The sequence below is a fragment of the Mya arenaria genome, chromosome 15 (genome assembly GCF_026914265.1).
Source record: "Mya arenaria isolate MELC-2E11 chromosome 15, ASM2691426v1".
In the NCBI taxonomy this organism is placed as follows: Eukaryota; Metazoa; Mollusca; class Bivalvia; order Myida; family Myidae; genus Mya; species Mya arenaria.
This window is the reverse complement of record NC_069136.1, coordinates 29212188-29236427: the sequence shown is the minus strand read 5'-3', so window position 1 is coordinate 29236427 and position 24240 is coordinate 29212188. Positions and strand designations below refer to the sequence as shown.

General features: G+C 37.6%; 1 protein-coding gene across 2 annotated transcripts in view; it reads left to right on the top strand.

Moving 5' to 3' along the window:
* The window catches only part of LOC128219766 (kidney mitochondrial carrier protein 1-like), a 38486-nt gene extending 19201 nt beyond the window's left edge, over positions 1–19285 (top strand). For both annotated transcript variants that reach the window (XM_052927733.1, XM_052927732.1), the window contains 3 exons: positions 410–470; positions 6018–6119; positions 15785–19285. In XM_052927733.1, the coding sequence (XP_052783693.1) occupies positions 410–470; positions 6018–6119; positions 15785–15907 (286 nt within the window). In that variant the 3' untranslated portion in view covers positions 15908–19285. The remainder of the gene's footprint in view (positions 1–409; positions 471–6017; positions 6120–15784) is intronic.
* Positions 19286–24240: the final 4955 nt, after the last annotated feature.

Below are 24240 nucleotides of genomic sequence, written 5' to 3'. Positions count from 1 at the left end.
CAGCCTTTGAACATATGAGCGATTATCCATAACGAAACACATATTCGGTGTCTTAGTAAACAGTAGGTTTGACGACTTCAAACTTAAAATACACTGAAAGATATTTCATAACTGACTGGAAAATTGAAATTCGGGTCGTTCGAAACATCGGTTCCCTTGAGGTTTTGGCATGGTCCCCGGCATCCTCGAGCGATCGCAGTTTTACTGTACCTACATGTATATTTAAATTTTAGATCTCCATGAAACAATCAATTGGCTATATTTTTAGTATCATAAATTATTTACTCACATGTTGCTACTTTAAGCCACATGAGTTTTGAGAAGCCACACCTAATTCAACCACTGAGCAATCATTTTGTCTTTACAGTTTGTTTAACATTGATTAAGAGTGTGAATTCCTTGTTTTCAGGTCGAGTTTCACAGCTGGCCTTGCTGGTGCAATAGCTTCAACTCCTGTTGATGTTGTCAAGGTAATTGCCGGGGTAGATTTACCCCACCCACTTAATTTTTCATCAAAGGCTTACACCATCAATGCTCATTTTATATACTGGGCAACTGTACATACTGCTTTCTGAGACAGTTTACAGCAAAAATTTACTCTGATAACTTGTTCACTTTGTTCATTTTCATATCATAACATTTATTTTTGTTGAAAGTGAGTTAGGCATTATGTATCTACACAATATATGTAGGTTATATAATATTTATAAAGACACAAAAAAATAAACTAAAGCTGGTGTCATTTCAATGGCAATTAATTTCATCTTCATATAGCGTAACACTTGATTTTAATCATTTTTTGTGGTGTTCAAATACTAAATACTAGTTCTGATGGTATTGTCATAGCCTCGGTGTCATTGACGTCCACATCATTGATGTGCAAACACTAACACCTGGGTCATAACTCAAAAACAGTTCATGACATTCAAATGGCAGAGTTCAGAGACATTGCATATGTGTAGCAGGGCCCATAACTCCGGCTTCGATCATTGTTCAGTTATGTTCTTTGTTGGACTGGAACACCCCAACAGACGCGTGTTGGCAGCCCAAGGTGCTCTTCTTATATGTTTCTTCGGATTTAAGTTTAAATGAATATTTTTAAACTGGTTTATTGGGAAATCATTTGCTCACAAATTACATGCACATAAATATTAGAGAATAGAACTATATTTCATACAATGCAAGTAATTAAACTATTGATTGATGAGTCAAGAGTCTCTAGAAGCTGTATGTACAGTTATCCAGCCCGTTATACACCTTGCAGTGTAAAATAGGATCTTAATGTTAAAACATTTCACTTTAATGATTTTGTTAAAATTACTGCAGTCTTAACATTCTTTTGAGCATGTTGTTAATAATATTCGTTGCACAATATATTTACCATGGATTCTTTAAAATATCATTATGTGGTTAAGTTCTCCATATTCACTCCTTTATAAGACAAACTCATAAAATGATCTTTCAAAAATTGAACTTTAGGATTAAATTAGATATATATATATAAATTAATACAGTGCTGCACATTTCTCTGCAATCATCACATTTAACATTGAAAACTGATTTATATATCTATATATAGAAGAAATGAAGGAGTGAATAAATGGAGCATCTTTCTTGACTGATTGTTGTTAGAATTAGTTTATCATAATATAAGCTACCTATGGTTATAAAATTGTAAACAAAAATGCATTTTCTTGAATCTCAAGCAGCCCAGCCATGACTTTTTATTTAGAAGACCAAAAATAAATGCCAACTTTCATGGTTTCAGTGCAAAATGCCGCTTATAACTTTATATTAGCCAGTGCAAAAGCTTCTAAATAACTCGGGTAATATAACCAAATTATGTCTGTAAACAGAAATTTGGGGATGGTTTCATTACTAAATGGAAATTGAGCAAATCTGCTTAATTGTTGATTTTTTATTGTCAGAGTTCATCTAAATGATTAAATATGGATCTGTCATGTGATCTCATTGGCATTGGCCTGAACAGCTAGAACTGATGTCATCCCATTTATTTCAACACAAGATGTCTGATGACCTGTATCTTCAAAGATCAAAATGATTTGAGTAGTTTTACAGAATAAACCATAAAACTCAACAGTGCATGAGTAAATGGCAACTACATGTATTTAAGGGCAAACTATTCCATATTGGATGATATTACTCATAGTTACATGCTGTATTCCTATTAAAAAAATGTCTTGCTGCAAAGTATACTATGAAATGGGGAAGACGACATCATATCAATATCATGTGGTTGATAAATTGTTGAAATGTGGAGAAAACAGTGAGAGTCTTTGGACGGTTTTACACACCGCTTTCTTTATTTAGACTGGGGTCATACCCCAGTTTGCATGCATATGGCTACGAGAAATTACTTATGGTATTTTAGGGGAATAGGTTTTCAGATTATTATTAATGTTTTTAACATCACATAAATTTTTATTCTGGATACTATTTTTGGAAGTGTAAAAGCCTAAATATGTGGCTATGTCTGATCTTGATGCAATCATTGCTCAGTTAATGTGGAAAAAAACTATTTAAGCATTAGTGGCTATGGAAACTTGAATAAGTGGTCCCATACCTAAAGAAGAAAATGCATTTTTGTGTCATATTTCAGTCTTATTTTGCAGTTTTTGAATAAACTGTGGTATTTAATTTTGAAGGGAATAAAAAATAGCAAGGTGTATAACTGTTTAAGGTTTTATGGCCTCTCAAAGGATTTCTGTGTATCAACAACAAAATATCAGATGTTAAAATTTCCAGATTTTTATACGCCCGAAGGGTCGTATTATGTTATGGCCTCCATCGTCTGTCCGTCTGTCCGTCCGTTAGCAATTCCGTGTCCGGGCCATAACTTGGTAACTAATAAAGCGATTTTCAAATAACTTTATACAAATCATCACTACATTAAAAGGATGTGTTGCGCGCAATTTACAGGTCCATACCTCAAAGACTAGAATCACCATGGGGGTGCGTTAGCAAATCCGTGTCCGGGCCACAACATGGTTACTAATAAAGTCATTTTCAAATAACTTTATACAAAGCATCATTACATTAAAAGGATGTGTCGTGCGCAGTTTCCAGGTCCATACCTCAAACACTTGAATCACCATGGGGGGGGGGGGACGTTAGCAATTCCATGTCCAGGCCATAACTGGGTTACTACTAAATCAATTTTCAAATAACTTTATAAAAATCAAGTCTACATTAAAAGGATTTGTCAAGCATGCTTTCCAGGTCCGTACCTCAAAGGCTAATTTCACTCGGGGGCGTTAGCAATTTTGTTTCATTATTGGAAGTTTAAGCCTTTGTTGTAAACACTTCACACCTAGTAAGCAGTATACTAGCATAACCTAAATGTTTATTAAAGACCTCAAGCCGAATCTTCTTCGGGCGTATAATGCTCCGTTTCGCGGTGCTCTTGTTAGCTCAACTGAGCACTTAAAGTGTTCAAGGGTGAGCTATTGTGATAGTTGACTGTCCATACCCTGAAGGCAACATTTTCCTTTGAACAACATCTGGTCCGAAACCACTAGGCCAATTGCAACCTGATTTTATATGATTTTATTTCTTGGATGGTCCTGTTCCAGATTCCTTTAAAATCAAATGGTTCCAGGTAGATGGCAACCACAAGAAAAACACTTCTCCCCAGAAACCGCTGGCCAGATTTCAAAATAATTTCACTGAAATGTTTTTGAGGTGAGCCGATATATAATATGAAATATCTTGCAGATGTTTGCTCATAAAAGTTTTTTTATTCAAAATAGGACAATTTTTGTGGGTACTTAATTCGAAGATTTTTTTTTGTAATAAAAAATAGAAAGTGAAACACTAAATAGTCTGCAAATTGACTGTGTGCCGATCTCGTGCTATCTATAACCTATGTTATGCAATTTATGACATTTGCTACAGTGGGTCAATATGCCAATTAGCACAAATCCAATGTCAATTATTGCTTGATTGGAAAGTTAAGGGCCAGTAATGCACCCAAATCAAGGATATAAAAAAGTGATACTATTGAATTTCAATTAAGCATTTTTGCAAACTGTGGAAACACAGAAAGGATGCAGTACATGTATACCTTTTTGGGTAGGCAGTATAATTTGAGAATTTAAGGTCCAGTTTTTGTTGGGATCTTGAATTCCTGGATAAACCAATCAACGAAAACCACGAATATTAATGTTTTCACAGTAAGGAGATTGAAAGTTGAAAATCTTCTCCTCAGGAACTGCTGGCCAGATTTCAAAATAATTTTACAGAAATGTTCCTTAGGTGGTCCTTAATCAAATTCCTTCAATCCATGTTGGTTTGTTAAACACTGCTGAGAGGGGGCAGGGCTAGATTTCACTATAACTATTGAACATGTAATATGTAGTGGTCACACTAAATATCTAAGTGAGTCATCAAAATGGCTGACTGCTTAATTGTTAATATTGAGAGCTATCTTTCTTTTTGGTATTCTTTATTGTAAAGGTGCACACTATATAGTTTGATGGAAAAAAGTTTTTAATTTTAAAATATGTTTGTGCAAATCCAAGATCTTTGATATTTGATATGTAGTTTCAAATAGTAGGCATTTTAATCGGGTGAGCGATATAGGGCCATCTGGGCCCACTTGTTTATGTTAGATGACCTGATGATGCTATAGATTAAGAAATCCTTTCAGAGGCCTGTCAATTCCTTGCACACAACCACAATTACACAAGACATTATTTGCTTACGCTATTTGTTAACATACACCTTTGTATGACATTATGTGTAAATGCATCTTTTGTAGAAACATTGTGAAAATTATGTATGAATACAATCTATAGAGTGGCAGTACACTTTTTCATGATAATTTTGACTGTTGGTTGGTTGAAATGTGCTTTATTGAAGGTGTAATGACGGATAATTATGACAGAAACGCAGAGAAGAAATGAGTCGACAAAATCTTCGATGTTCAGGGTCGCAGGGACACTTGGTCCTGTGTACCTATACCATCATGCAACACACGATCATGTGGGGCGTGAAAACGTAATTAACGTGTAAATACCTGAACCTACAAACTCTAGTATACTGTTACTTCATTGTATATATACTTCACTTTATATTGTTTGTAACATGGTGATAACTAATTATAAGGACATTTTTTCCTTTGATACAGCTCATTTGATTTAAGTGATTGGATTTTAAAGCCTTTTGCTGACATCTGTATACATCAAGTGGTGTTGATTCAGCTTTTGCTGACTACCAGTAATTGTGCCTCTTATATAATTCGCATAAGCACATGTTCAACTTTATAATGCCTTTAGTAGTAGATATGCTCAGAATTCATTAGCAAAAGATATGAACATTTATATTATTTCTTAATCAATATCTTTCTCTTGTGAAACTTTCTAACAAAGGATGTTGCATTTATACTAAAACCCCATTTTACATATTAGGTAACAATCACTTGCAATTGCCTATTTTGAAGTGTGTCTGACTCATTGGATGTCTCTAGGTACAAAGATAGATAAGGTTATAGTAAAGCTGACAGCTTTTGGATCAATAACCATAGTGGAGAGAACAAAACATGTTGCCCGTGCGTGTAAAGCAGCATAATTTCCTATTTGTAAACAAAGGTTCAGACAAAACATTCATCATGCTAGTGCTTGGGGCTTATTGGCAGAAAGTGCCCCACACTCCAAGGTTCCATGCAATCAAGTTTTACTTCATTTCAGTCAATCCTTCCAAAGTGTACATATTAACAAAGGGTTTTGGAGAAAATTATTTGATGAAATTACTGTATGCAGATGTCAGCAAGAGGGATGCCAGCCAAAAAATTAATCATTTTCAACATCTTCACATAATATAAAACTAGTCAAGGCGACATTGCAGTAACCTGATGTTTCAAGTATTACAAAATCTCACTATGCAAACAAACTGTAATGAAAAAAGGAGCATACTTAAAGCTTAGTATAATTACTAAAATCAAAATTCCTTCCCCCCTCTAGAGGATGGCATCTACGGAGCATGTGTTTCCGTTTCAGACGCGGCTAATGAATCAGCGGAACCTCAAGTCGTCAGTTGTGATCGCAGAGGGAGGGGCTATGCCAGCCATATATACGTCATCCATGGACTGCCTTCTCACTGTAAGGGTGATAATTCTGAATTCAGATCCTCAGTCTGAATGCTTACATTCTGTTTTGCTTTGAAAATTGATAAAAGTCTGTTTGTGTAAACTTTGACAAGCTAGTCATTTTAAGCTTACCTGCTAGTCAAAGTAAATACAGCAAACTTAATCATCTTATTTATTGTTGGCAACATGTTAAACTTTTATGTTGGCTATTATTAGGTAACCATATATGATACCAACATGACACCACCCAAATGACACTCACCTGGTATTAACATGTGACCCACATCATATCCAAGTGACACCCACATCATACCATTATGATACTACTTGGCACCCATCCCCAAATGACACCCACTTAATATCACATGATATTCACATCATACCACATGGCACCCACTGCATTCACATGAAACCTGTATGGCATCCATATGACACCATGATACCTACATGATACCCACATGATACTTCATAATACCACATGACATGCATATGAAACAAGATACCGCATGAGACCAACATGATACCTACGAGATAACACTCACATGATTCTACATAACACTAACACAACACATACACGGCACCTGCATGATCCACACATTATACACAAACCAACAAAACACACATGCTTCATCCACACATAAACCAACAAAACACACATGCTTCATCCACACATGACACCCACATGTTACACACAAGACATCCACATTATAAACACATGACATCCGCATGATACACACATAACACCCACATAATACACACATAACACCCTCATGATACACACATAACACCCTCATGATACACACATAACACCCTCATGATACACACATGACATCCTCATGATACACACATGACACCCACATGATACACACATGACACCCACATGATACACACATGATATCCGCATGATACACACATGACAACCACATGATACACACATAACACCCTCATGATACACACATAACACCCACATGATACACACATAACACATAACACCCTCATGATACACACATGACACCCACATGATACACACATAACACCCACATGATACACACATAACACCCACATGATACACACATAACACCCTCATGATACACACATAACACCCACATGATACACACATAACACCCTCATGATACACACATAACACCCTCATGATACACACATAACACCCTCATGATACACACATAACACCCTCATGATACACACATAACACCCACATGATACACACATAATACTCTAATGATACACCCACATGATACACACATAACACCCACATGATACACACATAATACCCTCATGATACACACATAACACCCTCATGATACACACATAACACCCACATGATACACACATAACACCCTCATGATACACACATAACACCCACATGAAACACACATAACACCCACATGATACACACATAACACCATCATGATACACACATGACATCCACATGATACACACATAACACCCACATGATACACACATAAAACCCACATGATTCACACATAACACCCACATGATACCCACATAACACCCACATGATACACACATAAAACCCACATGATACACACATAACACCCTCATGATACCCACATAACACCCACATGATACACACATAATACCCTCATGATACACACATAACACCCTCATGATACACACATAACACCCACATGATACACACATAACACCCTCATGATACACACATAACACCCTCATGATACACACATAACACCCACATGATACACACATAACACCCTCATGATACACACATCACATCCACATGATACACACATTACACCCACATGATACACACATAAAACCCACATGATTCACACATAACACCCACATGATACACACATGATACACACATAACACCCACATGATACACACATAAAACCCACATGATACACACATAACACCCACATGATACCCACATAACACCCACATGATACACACATAAAACCCACATGATACACACATAACACCCACATGATACACACATAACACCCTCATGATACACACATGATACACACATAAAACCCACATGATACACACATAACAACCTCATGATACACACATGATACCCACATAACACCCACATGATACACACATAACACCCTCATGATACACACATGATACCCACATGATACACACATAACACCCTCATGATACCCACATGACACCACACTATAGTCATGATACCCACATGACACTACCCACATGACACCACATTATAGTCATGATACCCACATGACACCACACTATAGTCATGATACCCACATGACACTACCCACATGACACCACACTATAGTCATGATACCCACATGACACTACCCACATGACACTACCCACATGACATCACACTATAGTCATGATACCCACATGACACTACCCAAATGACACCACACTATAGTCATGATACCCACATGACACCACAATATAGTCATGATACCCACATGACACTACCCAAATGACACCACACTATAGTCATGATACCCACATGACACTACCCAAATGACACCACACTATAGTCATGATACCCACATGACACTACCCACATGACACTACCCACATGACATCACATTATAGTCATGATACCCACATGACACTACCCACATGACACCACACTATAGTCATGATACCCACATGACACTCCCCACATGACACCACACTATAGTCATGATACCCACATGACACTACCCACATGACACCACACTATAGTCATGATACCCACATGACACCACACTATAGTCATGATACCCACATGACATTACCCACATGACACCACACTATAGTCATGATACCCACATGACACCACACTATAGTCATGATACCCACATGACACCACACTATAGTCATGATACCCACATGACACCACACTATAGTCATGATACCCACATGACACCACACTATAGTCATGATACCCACATGACACCACACTATAGTCATGATACCCACATGACACTACCCACATGACACCACACTTTAGTCATGATACCCACATGACACTACCCACATGACACCACACTTTTGTAATGATACCCACATAACACTACCCACATGACACCACACTATAGTCATGATACCCACATGACACTACCCACATGACACCACACTTTAGTCATGATACCCACATGACACTACCCACATGACACCACACTATAGTCATGATACCCACATGACACCACAATATAGTCATGATACCCACATGACACCACACTATAGTCATGATACCCACATGACACTACACTATAGTCATGATACCCACATGACATTACACTATAGTCATGATACCCACATGACATTACACTATAGTCATGATACCCACATGACACCACAATATAGTCATGATACCCACATGACACCACACTATAGTCATGATACCCACATGACACTACACTATAGTCATGATACCCACATGACACTACACTATAGTCATGATACCCACATGACATTACACTATAGTCATGATACCCACATGACACCACACTATAGTCATGATACCCACATGACACCACACTATAGTCATGATACCCACATGACACCACACTATAGTCATGATACCCACATGACACTACACTATAGTCATGATACCCACATGACACTACACTATAGTCATGATACCCACATGACATTACACTATAGTCATGATACCCACATGACATGACACTATAGTCATGATACCCACATGACATTACACTATAGTAATGATACCAACATGACACCACAATATAGTCATGATACCCACATGACACCACACTATAGTCATGATACCCACATGACACTACACTATAGTCATGATACCCACATGACATTACACTATAGTCATGATACCCACATGACATTACACTATAGTCATGATACCCACATGACACCACAATATAGTCATGATACCCACATGACACCACACTATAGTCATGATACCCACATGACACTACACTATAGTCATGATACCCACATGACACTACACTATAGTCATGATACCCACATGACATTACACTATAGTCATGATACCCACATGACACCACACTATAGTCATGATACCCACATGACACCACACTATAGTCATGATACCCACATGACACCACACTATAGTCATGATACCCACATGACACCACACTATAGTCATGATACCCACATGACACCACACTATAGTCATGATACCCACATGACACCACACTATAGTCATGATACCCACATGACACCACACTATAGTCATGATACCCACATGACACCACACTATAGTCATGATACCCACATGACACCACACTATAGTCATGATACCCACATGACACTACAATATAGTCATGATACCCACATGACACTACACTATAGTCATGATACCCACATGACACCACAATATAGTCATGATACCCACATGACACTACACTATAGTCATGATACCCACATGACACCACACTTTAGTCATGATACCCACATGACACTACACTATAGTCATGATACCCACATGACACCACACTATAGTCATGATACCAACATGACACCACACTATAGTCATGATACCCACATGACACCACAATATAGTCATGATACCCACATGACACCACACTATAGTCATGATACCCACATGACACCACACTATAGTCATAATACCCACATGACACTACCCACATGACACCACACTTTAGTCATGATACCCACATGACACTACCCACATGACACCACACTATAGTCATGATACCCACATGACACCACACTATAGTCATGATACCCACATGACACCACACTATAGTCATGATACCCACATGACACTACACTATAGTCATGATACCCACATGACACCACAATATAGTCATGATACCCACATGACACTACAATATAGTCATGATACCCACATGACACCACACTATAGTCATGATACCCACATGACACCACAATATAGTCATGATACCCACATGACACCACAATATAGTCATGATACCCACATGACACCACACTATAGTCATGATACCCACATGACACTACCCACATGACACCACACTTTAGTCATGATACCCACATGACACTACCCACATGACACCACACTATAGTCATGATACCCACATGACACCACAATATAGTCATGATACCCACATGACATTACACTATAGTCATGATACCCACATGACACCACACTATAGTCATGATACCAACATGACACCACACTATAGTCATGATACCCACATGACACCACACTATAGTCATGATACCCACATGACACTACACTATAGTCATGATACCCACATGACACTACACTATAGTCATGATACCCACATGACACTACACTATAGTCATGATACCCACATGACATTACACTATAGTCATGATACCCACATGACATGACACTATAGTCATGATACCCACATGACATTACACTATAGTAATGATACCAACATGACATTACACTATAGTCATGATACCCACATGACACCACACTATAGTCATGATACCCACATGACATTACACTATAGTCATGATACCCACATGACATTACACTATAGTCATGATACCCACATGACATGACACTATAGTCATGATACCCACATGACATTACACTATAGTAATGATACCAACATGACACCACAATATAGTCATGATACCCACATGACACCACAATATAGTCATGATACCCACATGACACCACACTATAGTCATGATACCCACATGACACCACACTATAGTCATGATACCCACATGACACCACAATATAGTCATGATACCCACATGACATGACACTATAGTCATGATACCCACATGACATTACACTATAGTAATGATACCAACATGACACCACAATATAGTCATGATACCCACATGACACCACACTATAGTCATGATACCCACATGACATTACACTATAGTCATGATACCCACATGACATTACACTATAGTCATGATACCCACATGACATGACACTATAGTCATGATACCCACATGACATTACACTATAGTAATGATACCAACATGACACCACAATATAGTCATGATACCCACATGACACCACACTATAGTCATGATACCCACATGACACTACACTATAGTCATGATACCCACATGACATTACACTATAGTCATGATACCCACATGACATTACACTATAGTCATGATACCCACATGACACCACAATATAGTCATGATACCCACATGACACCACGATATAGTCATGATACCCACATGACACCACACTATAGTCATGATACCCACATGACACCACACTATAGTCATGATACCCACATGACACCACACTATAGTCATGATACCAACATGACACTACACTATAGTCATGATACCCACATGACACCACACTATAGTCATGATACCCACATGACACCACAATATAGTCATGATACCCACATGACACTACACTAGAGTCATGATACCCACATGACACCACACTTTAGTCATGATACCCACATGACACTACACTATAGTCATGATACCCACATGACACCACACTATAGTCATGATACCCACATGACACCACACTATAGTCATGATACCCACATGACACCACAATATAGTCATGATACCCACATGACACCACACTATAGTCATGATACCCACATGACACCACACTATAGTAATGATACCAACATGACACCACACTATAGTCATGATACCAACATGACACCACACTATAGTCATGATACCCACATGACACCACACTATAGTCATGATACCCACATGACACCACACTATAGTCATGATACCCACATGACACCACACTATAGTCATGATACCCACATGACACCACACTATAGTCATGATACCCACATGACACCACAATATAGTCATGATACCCACATGACACCACAATATAGTCATGATACCCACATGACACCACACTATAGTCATGATACTCAACCTGACACCACAATATAGTCACGATACCCACATGACACCACACTATAGCCATGATACCCACATGACACCACACTATAGTCATGATACCCACATGACACCACACTATAGTCATGATACCCACATGACACCACAATATAGTCATGATACCCACATGACACCACACTATAGTCATGATACCCACATGACACCACACTATAGTCATGATACCAACATGACACTACAATATAGTCATGATACCCACATGACACCACACTATAGTCATGATACCCACATGACACCACACTATAGTCATGATACCCACATGACACCACACTATAGTCATGATACCCACATGACATTACACTATAGTCATGATACCCACATGACACCACACTATAGTCATGATACCCACATGACACCACAATATAGTCATGATACCAACATGACACTACCCACATGACACTACACTATAGTCATGATACCAACATGACATTACACTATAGTCATGATACCCACATGACACCACAATATAGTCATGATACCCACATGACACCACACTATAGTCATGATACTCAACCTGACACCACAATATAGTCACGATACTCAACCTGACTCCACAATTTAGTCATGATTCCTACATGATGCACAAATGACACCACAATATAGTCATGATACTCAACCTGACACCACAATATAGTCATGATACTCAACCTGACACCACAATATAGTCATGATACTCAACCTGACACCACAATATAGTCAAGATACCTAGATGACACTACACTATGGTCATGATTCCTACCTGACACCACAATATAGTCATGATACCAACATGACACTACCCACATGACACTACACTATAGTCATGATACCAACATGACATTACACTATAGTCATGATACCCACATGACACCACAATATAGTCATGATACCCACATGACACCACACTATAGTCATGATACCCACATGACACCACAATATAGTCATGATACCCACATGACACTACACTAGAGTCATGATACCCACATGACACCACACTTTAGTCATGATACCCACATGACACTACACTATAGTCATGATACCCACATGACACCACACTATAGTCATGATACCCACATGACACCACACTATAGTCATGATACCCACATGACACCACAATATAGTCATGATACCCACATGACACCACACTATAGTCATGATACCCACATGACACCACACTATAGTCATGATACCAACATGACACCACACTATAGTCATGATACCAACATGACACCACACTATAGTCATGATACCCACATGACACCACACTATAGTCATGATACCCACATGACACCACACTATAGTCATGATACCCACATGACACCACACTATAGTCATGATACCCACATGACACCACAATATAGTCATGATACCCACATGACACCACAATATAGTCATGATACCCACATGACACCACACTATAGTCATGATACTCAACCTGACACCACAATATAGTCACGATACCCACATGACACCACACTATAGCCATGATACCCACATGACACCACACTATAGTCATGATACCCACATGACACCACACTATAGTCATGATACCCACATGACACCACAATATAGTCATGATACCCACATGACACCACACTATAGTCATGATACCCACATGACACCACACTATAGTCATGATACCAACATGACACTACAATATAGTCATGATACCCACATGACACCACACTATAGTCATGATACCCACATGACACCACACTATAGTCATGATACCCACATGACACCACACTATAGTCATGATACCCACATGACATTACACTATAGTCATGATACCCACATGACACCACACTATAGTCATGATACCCACATGACACCACAATATAGTCATGATACCAACATGACACTACCCACATGACACTACACTATAGTCATGATACCAACATGACATTACACTATAGTCATGATACCCACATGACACCACAATATAGTCATGATACCCACATGACACCACACTATAGTCATGATACTCAACCTGACACCACAATATAGTCACGATACTCAACCTGACTCCACAATTTAGTCATGATTCCTACATGATGCACAAATGACACCACAATATAGTCATGATACTCAACCTGACACCACAATATAGTCATGATACTCAACCTGACACCACAATATAGTCATGATACTCAACCTGACACCACAATATAGTCAAGATACCTAGATGACACTACACTATGGTCATGATTCCTACCTGACACCACAATATAGTCATAATACCTGCATGACGCCCCCATGACACCAAAAGTAATCAACAATATAATCATGATACATTCATGACACCACAATATAGTCATGATACCTACACGATACCCACATGACTCCGCATTGAACCCATGTGGCAAATATTGAACACCTATGATCAGACAAGCATGACCATCCACACTGAGTTTATCATATTAGTCACTTATTTAACCTTATGATGTTAGCCACCAGCCAGCACTTTACGAAAGTAAGGTTGCTCTTGTCAGGCTGTCTACCCACCCATCTTGAAATCTTGTGTGTCAAACTCCTCTTTTACAATAGAATGGATTACATAGAAATTAAACAGTCGAGTAGGTGAAGTGAAAACATTTCGTGTGTTGAATGCTCATTTTACTGACTGGCATAACCTACTTTCAAAGCGGCATTCATTGTAACATATGCAATATTGGGGGAATCTGTTATGATTTTTGTTTTCAGACAGTCATTTCTATTGTGTAAAGTGTTTACTGGTAAGGCTTGAAAGCATTTTCAGAACATTTGTTGACAGTGATACATATCTTGTTTCAGACCGTGAAGACTGAAGGTGTCACAGCCCTGTATAAAGGCTTCATTCCAAACTGGCTGAGACTTGGGCCTTGGAACATCATTTTCTTCATGACATACGAACAGCTGAAGAAAATGGGCTGCTGAACGATCTGTTCCATCAAATACTCACTGTGCATCCTGTTTGATCAGGCCGACTGGTCGATTTGCAAGCTCTAAATCAGATGTAGGGAATTCCAAGGATCCATAACAAACTTTGGGCACCATTTCAGATACAGGCAACTTTTGCTTACTTTGGAGTCCCACATGTGCAAGTCTTTTCATATTATATATGGTAAGATGGTGGTTCCAGGTCAGTTGAGATAACTGGACCCTTGATTGATGAAGCAGAACTGAGAATTTGTTCCTAGAATTTTCAGAGGTTTCGAATGAAATTAAAAAAACAATTGCAGGTTTGATAATGCTTCATTCAGGTATTGAAATATAATCAATTTGAAATTGAAAGATTGTAATTGTTATGTAAAGGAAAGTTTGAGGGCTTTAGGACATATAAAATCAATATATAATCAATTCCAGCTGACAGTTTACAATAACAATTGTGTAGACAAGTGAAGCCTCGTCATTTTACATGTCATCTAGACAAGAGAAGCCTCATCATTTTGCATGTCATCTAGACAAGTGAAGCCTCGTCATATTACATGTCATCTAGACAAGTGAAGCCTCGTCATATTACATGTCATCTAGACAAGTGAAGCCTTGTCATATTACATGTTATCTAGACAAGTGAAGCCTCGTCATATTACATGTTATCTAGACAAGTGAAGCCTTGTCATATTACATGTTATCTAGACAAGTGAAGCCTCGTCATCAAATGATTGTGCAATGAGAATGTTTGGTGTGTGTTTTATGATCTGTCTGATTTTATTGATATACCGTAAATGACTGGGTATTAGACGCATTTTTTCCCCTCAGATTTTGATGTTAAAAAATGCCTGCATATGATACCCAGTAACAAGCTTTTGAACTTTTTTCTGAGGTCGATTTCAGGCCGAGAGTTTGTTTAGATTTATGTAGAAAGGGAAGTTACTCGCGTCATATCGATTGAGTTTATATGGGATAAAACGGCAGTTGAAGATCGGGATACGGTATATCGCAAGATGTTTATGATTTAAAAAAAAATATTGCACGATTTTAAATCATTAAAATTATTCAATATTAATTTGAATAAAACAATAATTAAACATCCATTTTCACGTCAATTTTTTTTTTCGTCACTGTCAACAAACATGGTGGCCAAGATTGGCAGACGATTTTGACATCTTTTCTATGGGTCCTTATACCCAGTCATTTACGGTACATGTATATAATGGGTAAATGCCATCTTTTTATATAAAATGCGCTTTTAGTTGACTGTCCAAACACATTGGACTGTTTAAAGTATTTCTTGCAAGCACCATGATTGGAAATCCACAGCTACATGTTTACTGGAATGTTGTTGCACAATTTGGAATGAAATCTCATTCTGTAATATATCACGACTGTGAAAGGTGACTTCTGGGCATATTACAATTTAGAATAAACAATAACTCCAATGGTTGATAACAACCTTTTAAACAGTATATTTAACAGTACATACCAGATTTCATCTACCAGCCTATGATTTGTGATCAATCCATGTTATTTGCAATCTGTTATAATGTCTGTTCATATGTTTTATTATTTGTAAATAACTTGTACAAAGTAATTTATTGTTATGTCTCAGTTGACTGTTTTTTTTAAAACCTCTTTGTAGAAGGGTGGTATAAATATCTGCCTCTCAAGGAAGAGGTCGTGGCTTCAATCCCCATTTGGGGTGCATTCTTCTGGCCTTTCAAAAAGGTCACTGGTACTGGTCTCCAGTTCTAGCTGTCTTCATATTCAAACTTAAATGAATGAGGTTGGAAAAAAGAATCAAGTCACTTGGGAAACACATCATTTGATATCCAGGTATCTTTTATTTATTTAAAGACAACTGAATGTTTAACTTCAAAGGAACATTACATCTATTTATTTAACGACAACCAAGCTTACCAGAATTGCTTTTTGTCATTCTGTAATTCATAGTGATTCATATGCAGAAATGTTGGTGTTTTATTCATACTCTTACTGATTAATTCAAGGTTTATATTAAAGGTTTCATTTTTTTATCATAAGTTTATACATTACTCTTGGTGTGTTGCAAAACTAAGGATTTTCTTCAACCATTTTCAGTAAACATTTTCCGTTAAGAATGGCTTCTGAGAAGCCCATTTTTTTTAAGAAATGCTTTTCAAGAAGTTTTAAGACTTTTTGTTGGTTCAGATTTGTAAACATAGATGATAAATAGTATATTTGTGCTATTTAAAATAGTTGAGAGACAAAATGTTACTTTTAAGCTCACCTGAGCACGAAGTGCTAAAGGTGAGCTATTGTGATCGCCCTGTGTCCGTCGTCAACAATTTGACTGTTAACACTCTAGAGGGCACAATTTGGGCACAATCTAAATGAAACTTGGTCAGAATGTTACCCTCAATAAAATCTTGGATGAGTTCGATATTGGGTCATCTGGGGTTAAAAACTAGGTCACCAGGTCATATTAAAGGAAAAGCTTGTTAACACTATAGAGGTCACATTTATGACTGTATCTACAGGAAACTTGGTCAGAATGTTAATATTAATAATCTCTAGGTCAAGTTTGAATCTGGGTCATGTGCGGTCAAAAACTAGGTCACCAAGTCAAATTGAAGGAAAAGCTTGTTAACACTCAAGAGGACACATTTATGACTGTATCCTCATGAAAGTTGGTCAGAATGTTTATATTAATAATCTTTAAGTTGAGTTTAAATCTGGGCCATGTGCAGTCAAAAACTAGGTCACCAGGTCAAATCATGGGAAAAGCTTGTTAGCACTCTAGAGGTCACATTTATGACTATATGTTCATGAAACTTAGTCAGAATGTATATATTGATTAGCTCTAGGCCAAGTTCGAATCTTGGTCATGTGCGGTCAAAAACTAGGTCACCAGGTCAAATTTTAAGGAAAAGCTTGTTAACAATCTAGAGGTCACATTTATAAATGTTTCTTCATGAAAGTTGGTCAGAATGTTTATATTAATAATCTCCAAGTCAAGCATGAATCCGGGTCATGTGTGGTTAAAAACTAGGTCATTAGGTCAAATCATAGGAAAAGCTTTTTAGCACTATAGGTCACATTTATGACCATATGTTCATGGAACTTGATCAGAATGTTATTCTTAATGATCTCAAGATAGTCCTAAATTTGTTTTCGTTAAGTCCCCTCTCGTTGCACTTTCCATCGCCCTGAAAAACACTTATTCTTTCCCAAGTCACAATTGCCCTCGCCCTGAAAAAACTTATTTCACACTTGAATTGGATCAGGTGAGCGATACAGGGCCTTCAGGGCCCTCTTGTTTATAGACAGCATGTAGATGCTTTGTAAATTTATTGCTCAAAACCTATGACAAAATAAATTTAAAAAACTCATAAAGCTTTGTTTGATCCTATTCATACCCACTTATACAAACTATTGACTGCTTGAAAATGTGGGTAACTTGTAGTCAAAAACTAGGTCACTAGGTCAAATCTTAGGAAAATCTTCAGGACACACTTTATTTGGTCCCACTTTATCAGAATGTTTTCCTCGATCAGCTCAACTCATGAATTTGAAACTAGGTCATGAGGTGTCAAAAACTAGGTCACTAGGTCAAATCTTGGAAAAACAAGACATTGGTTATAATTTTGTTTGGAACACACTTGAGACATTATTTTTGGTCCAATATTCATTAATTTTTCAGGCTGATCCTTGATCAATCTAAGATTAATACTGTCTCCCCAAATGAATGGGGGACACATATTGTTTTTTGCCTTGTCTGAAAGTCAGTCGGTACGTCACATTTCGTTTCTGCTCAATAATTTGAGAACCCTAAGACCCAGGAACTTCATACTTGGTTGCTCATGACCAGTAGATGACCCTTATTGATTTTGAGATTAGAAGGTGAAAGGTCAAGGTGACCTTAAGCTGAAAAATGGTTTCCGCTAAATAACTGAAGATGCTTTGAGTCAAGGAACTTCATACTTGGTGTGCAAGTTGGTCATGGCCAGCAGATGACCCCTAGTGATTTTTAGATCAGTGGGTTAAAGGTCATAGAAGTGGTGACTTTCAGGTAAAAAAACAATATATATGCGCGGTGACCTTAAGCTAAAAAAGTCGAAAAATGGTTCTGCTCAATAACTACAGAGCGCTTGCACCCAGGAACTTCATACATTGTATGCCAGTTGGTCATGACTAAGTAGATGACCCATTGATTTTGGGATCTGTAGGTCAGCGGTCACATTAAGGTGAAAAAACTGTTAATTAACGAAGGAATGCTTGCATCCAGGAACCCATACTTGGTATGCCAGTTGGTCATGACTAGTTGATGACTCATATTGGTTTTGGGATCAGTAGGTCAAAGGTCAAGGTTGTAGTGACCTTGAGGTGAAAAAAAAAAACAGTTTCCGCTCAATAACTAAAGAAGGCTTGTACCCAGGAACTTCAAACTTGAAGTGCCAATGGAAGCACTCCAGGGCTGTATTTTTGCAAAATTTCTCAGGATTTCCGAACGCTTGGCGGGACTGAGTAATGGGGGTGGGTTTGGGAGGGGTTGTTTCCTCCTAACGTCGAGATTTTTTTATTATTGAAGTACAAATGGTTCAATTTCCTGCATTTTTAGCTAAATTTATCTGTTTTATAGTCCAAGTCCCACCTTCAAAATTGCTGTTTTTCATATTTTTTTATGAAAAATTAACATGGTAGTGAGTTATGTTTACAGGGACACCGGTGACGTACCCAGTGAAATGTGTAAAAGCGGCCTTTCTGGAGTCTGCTGACTGGCTTGTAAATTAAAAGCAGGGATCACGTGAATCATGCTATTGCACACAAATAATAATTAAATGCTTTAAAGTAATATATCAACACTCATTCATTCAGATACGAGACTATCAAGTAGGAAAAGAATACATCTATATTCTATTATATTATGACAATATCGCGAGCTTCATTCACCTTCATTCCTGCTGACACGTGCAGGTAGTTGCTTGAAGGACAATGAGATCAGCACGCGATTATATGGCCAACAGGCCTTCTTGCTATCGACAAACTATAACGAAAGCCTAAGCTGCGTATTAGACAATATTGATTACTGGGTTGATAAGGGCCTTCGCTGTAGAAATTAAGACATTCCAGTTTGATTAACGAGTGTCTATAATTATCCTCGCCACATGAAGGAACATCGGCTGCACTGACAAGCCATAAAGGGAAACTTTGTTTATGTTCTAATCTGGCCTTTGTGAAATCTTTTGATGAGTTTGAAACTGGTAATGTTGGGTCAAAGGTTTCTAGATCAAAACTAGATGCTGCATTATATACGATATTCTTTTATTTTAAACAGTTGAAACCAACACTATTCTTGCAATATTTCTGGACCAATCTGGCCTTGATTAAATCTTTTATTGGGTTGAAATTGGTCCAAATCTCGGTTACTATGTCAATATAAATGCTACATAATATACGATATTTCAAACAATTGCAAAACGGTCATGTGACCAGTGCTGGAAAAACCCATCTTACATACCCCATGTAAGATGAGTCACACACAACAACGCGCCACTTCTTATTTCATTTATTGTATGGTTGATGAAAAATATATTATGCCTTTTCAATAAAGCGCAATCAAATATATATGTTTGCAAGACTTTTAATTAAAATTTAAAATAAATAATCGTAAAAAAACGCTATTTTTAGTTACTGCGCTCTATGACGTCAGTATACAAGGTCGCACGTGCTTTTTGGTGTTATTGTACAACAGTTCATTTAAAAACGTAATTTTTTCCACAAATTGATAAATTTAGATATGCAAGAAAAATTATCAATCATGTTTTTCTGGTCCGGATCAAAAAATCTGACCCTCGGGCACGCTATGTGGCCGGTAATTTGGCAAACCTTGTTACCGGCTTACACACGTGCCCTCGGGTCTGATTTTTCTATCCATACCGGAAACACATGATAGATACTTATAATCTCATATCCAATGTTTTTAAAAGTCCATCACTCTGCAGTGGTATTCGATGTTTTGATTGGAATATTTTACCAACACATGATTTCCATGCAATCTTCTTTACCTAATCTGTAGCGGATATCAATTCAAGGAATATGCTTGTTTACAATGCCCTCTTATGAAACCAAAGTACTGAAAGTACTACTGGAAGGTGATTTATACTGCTTTATACACACATTACAAACCACTCAATCAAACATATGTAAATGATTTGCGACATGCCAAAAGTGTGTCATTTACATTCGTTCGATTGAATGGTTTGTTACTACTCGGAACAAAAAAGAATGTTGAACTTCGCACCATGCAACTTTATTACCCAGAGACGTTGTGGACGTTTCATACTACTCATACCAATTTATTGAGCACATTGAGCACACGTTACTCATCAGCCAATATAGGATAGAGGCAACATCATGCCAACAGTTCCCAGCATTACTTTGATTAAGTTGTTTAATGACAAATGTGTGCTAACAAAGTCAAACTCCTCAAAACATGCGTTTCATTACCTTCCATAATTTTAAACCCGAAAGCGTCAAACCGAATGCTGTATCAAATATAGTACCGGTAGCTCCAGTTCTTAGCTCTCGGCATGTAAATGGTAGTACTAGGAAATAGTGTTATGGTTTAACCCAAGAAAGTTGTATTCTGTATATTGGTGCTATACAGCACGTAAAGAACCAAGAGGTCTCTTCACAGAGAGGTAGATATCACACCTGAATCTCTTGTATCTCACTATGTTTCTACATCTGGATTTAATTGAGAATTGCAGTCACTTTTATTTCAGGTCACTTAAGGCATTTAAATAACATTTAATTTGAGCTGGTGTCATGGCAGGGCGAAGCTTTAATGCAGCCAATATGCGTTGGCAGACCTTGATAAACTTTAATACATAAACAAATATTCATTACTAGATCAATATTCATTGAGTGAGGAGCATTAGAGCATGTTACGTATGTCGTTCAAAGAAACCCCATACATCCAGCATAAGGTTTACTGAAATAGGTATTCGAATCTTTTATAAGTTTAAGAAAATTACTATTATTTGCTATAGAAATAGCAAGGGCCTTCATACCCTTTTCAGTTGATGGTATCCGGTTTCCCCAAGCAACGGACACTCTTTTGTCCCCAAAATGACCCTCTGAAATTTCCCATTTTCAGAAAATCCCATCAAAAAGCAATACATTTTGAAATTAAAAAATAGAATAATTTCAATAACTGTAAACAAGGTGAAGAATGATCGGCGAAGATTGTATGTTCAGTTCCCAATTGAATGACGTTATGCCTCAATGGAAGGTCGTTGATATCTGTTGAACTTTCTACAATACTCGCCGAGACCTTTATGTTTGCACTACACCAAATGTGTATTATCTTTGTATATATATATATATTTCACTTGTAACAGTGTTTGTTAATATGTCTTATTACATTGCAGATTTTGCATTTCATTTTGCTGATTAAGTGTCTAATTGAAAATGGACAACTGCGGTTATGGGTTTATAATATTTTTTTTCTTTAGATGTGGTCAGACTCCGGAAACAATGAAGATTTAATCAGACTCATTGAAAATTGAAGTAAGGTTATCATCACATACTGGAGAAAACCCAAGAGAGTTATAATCACAGTAATGTTGCAAAGTCGAAATCTAGAAGAATTAGAAACAGATTACTACGATTGTGAAGGAAGCTCTGATAGCTTATACTAAGTCACTCTCTTTGGCACGATGTTGCGCGAGAGTGTGGTCTTGTGTTGTGGGGGAAACCGGAGTACCTGGAGAAAACCCACTTGTCCGGCTTGGTGACCACAAACCAAACTCACATGTGCCCAGGCCGAGAATCGAACCTGGGTGGCCTTGGTGAGAAGCGAGTGCGCTAACCACTGCGCTAACCGGACAACAGATTGAGCTGACGATCCTAAAATTGTGAAAAAGGAACTGGATGCACAAACCGAATGTGCTGTAAAATAAAAGGATGCAGACAACAATTGTGTAAGCCATGAAACTAATCATGGCAAGTTATCAGTACAACTGCCAAGTGAGAAACCAGGAGATACAGAAACAGTGCACTAAGTATGAAAGACAAAAAGACTTTTGGTGCTCAATTGTGCAAGAACAGAGCACTAAGACATATCTGGATGATTCTAGACAACATGTTCCTAAAAGGAAACAAAAGCGTTGACAGACAGAATGTTTCTTGTTTAGAAAATGTGCTTTTTGTAAAAATAAACATAACAATTTATTTAATTATAATTATTTTTCTTTTACATTTAGTAAACAACGGCCTTTGAACATATGAGTGATTTCCACAACACATAAATGTGCAGGAAGGATCAAATACCAATTGAGTATCAT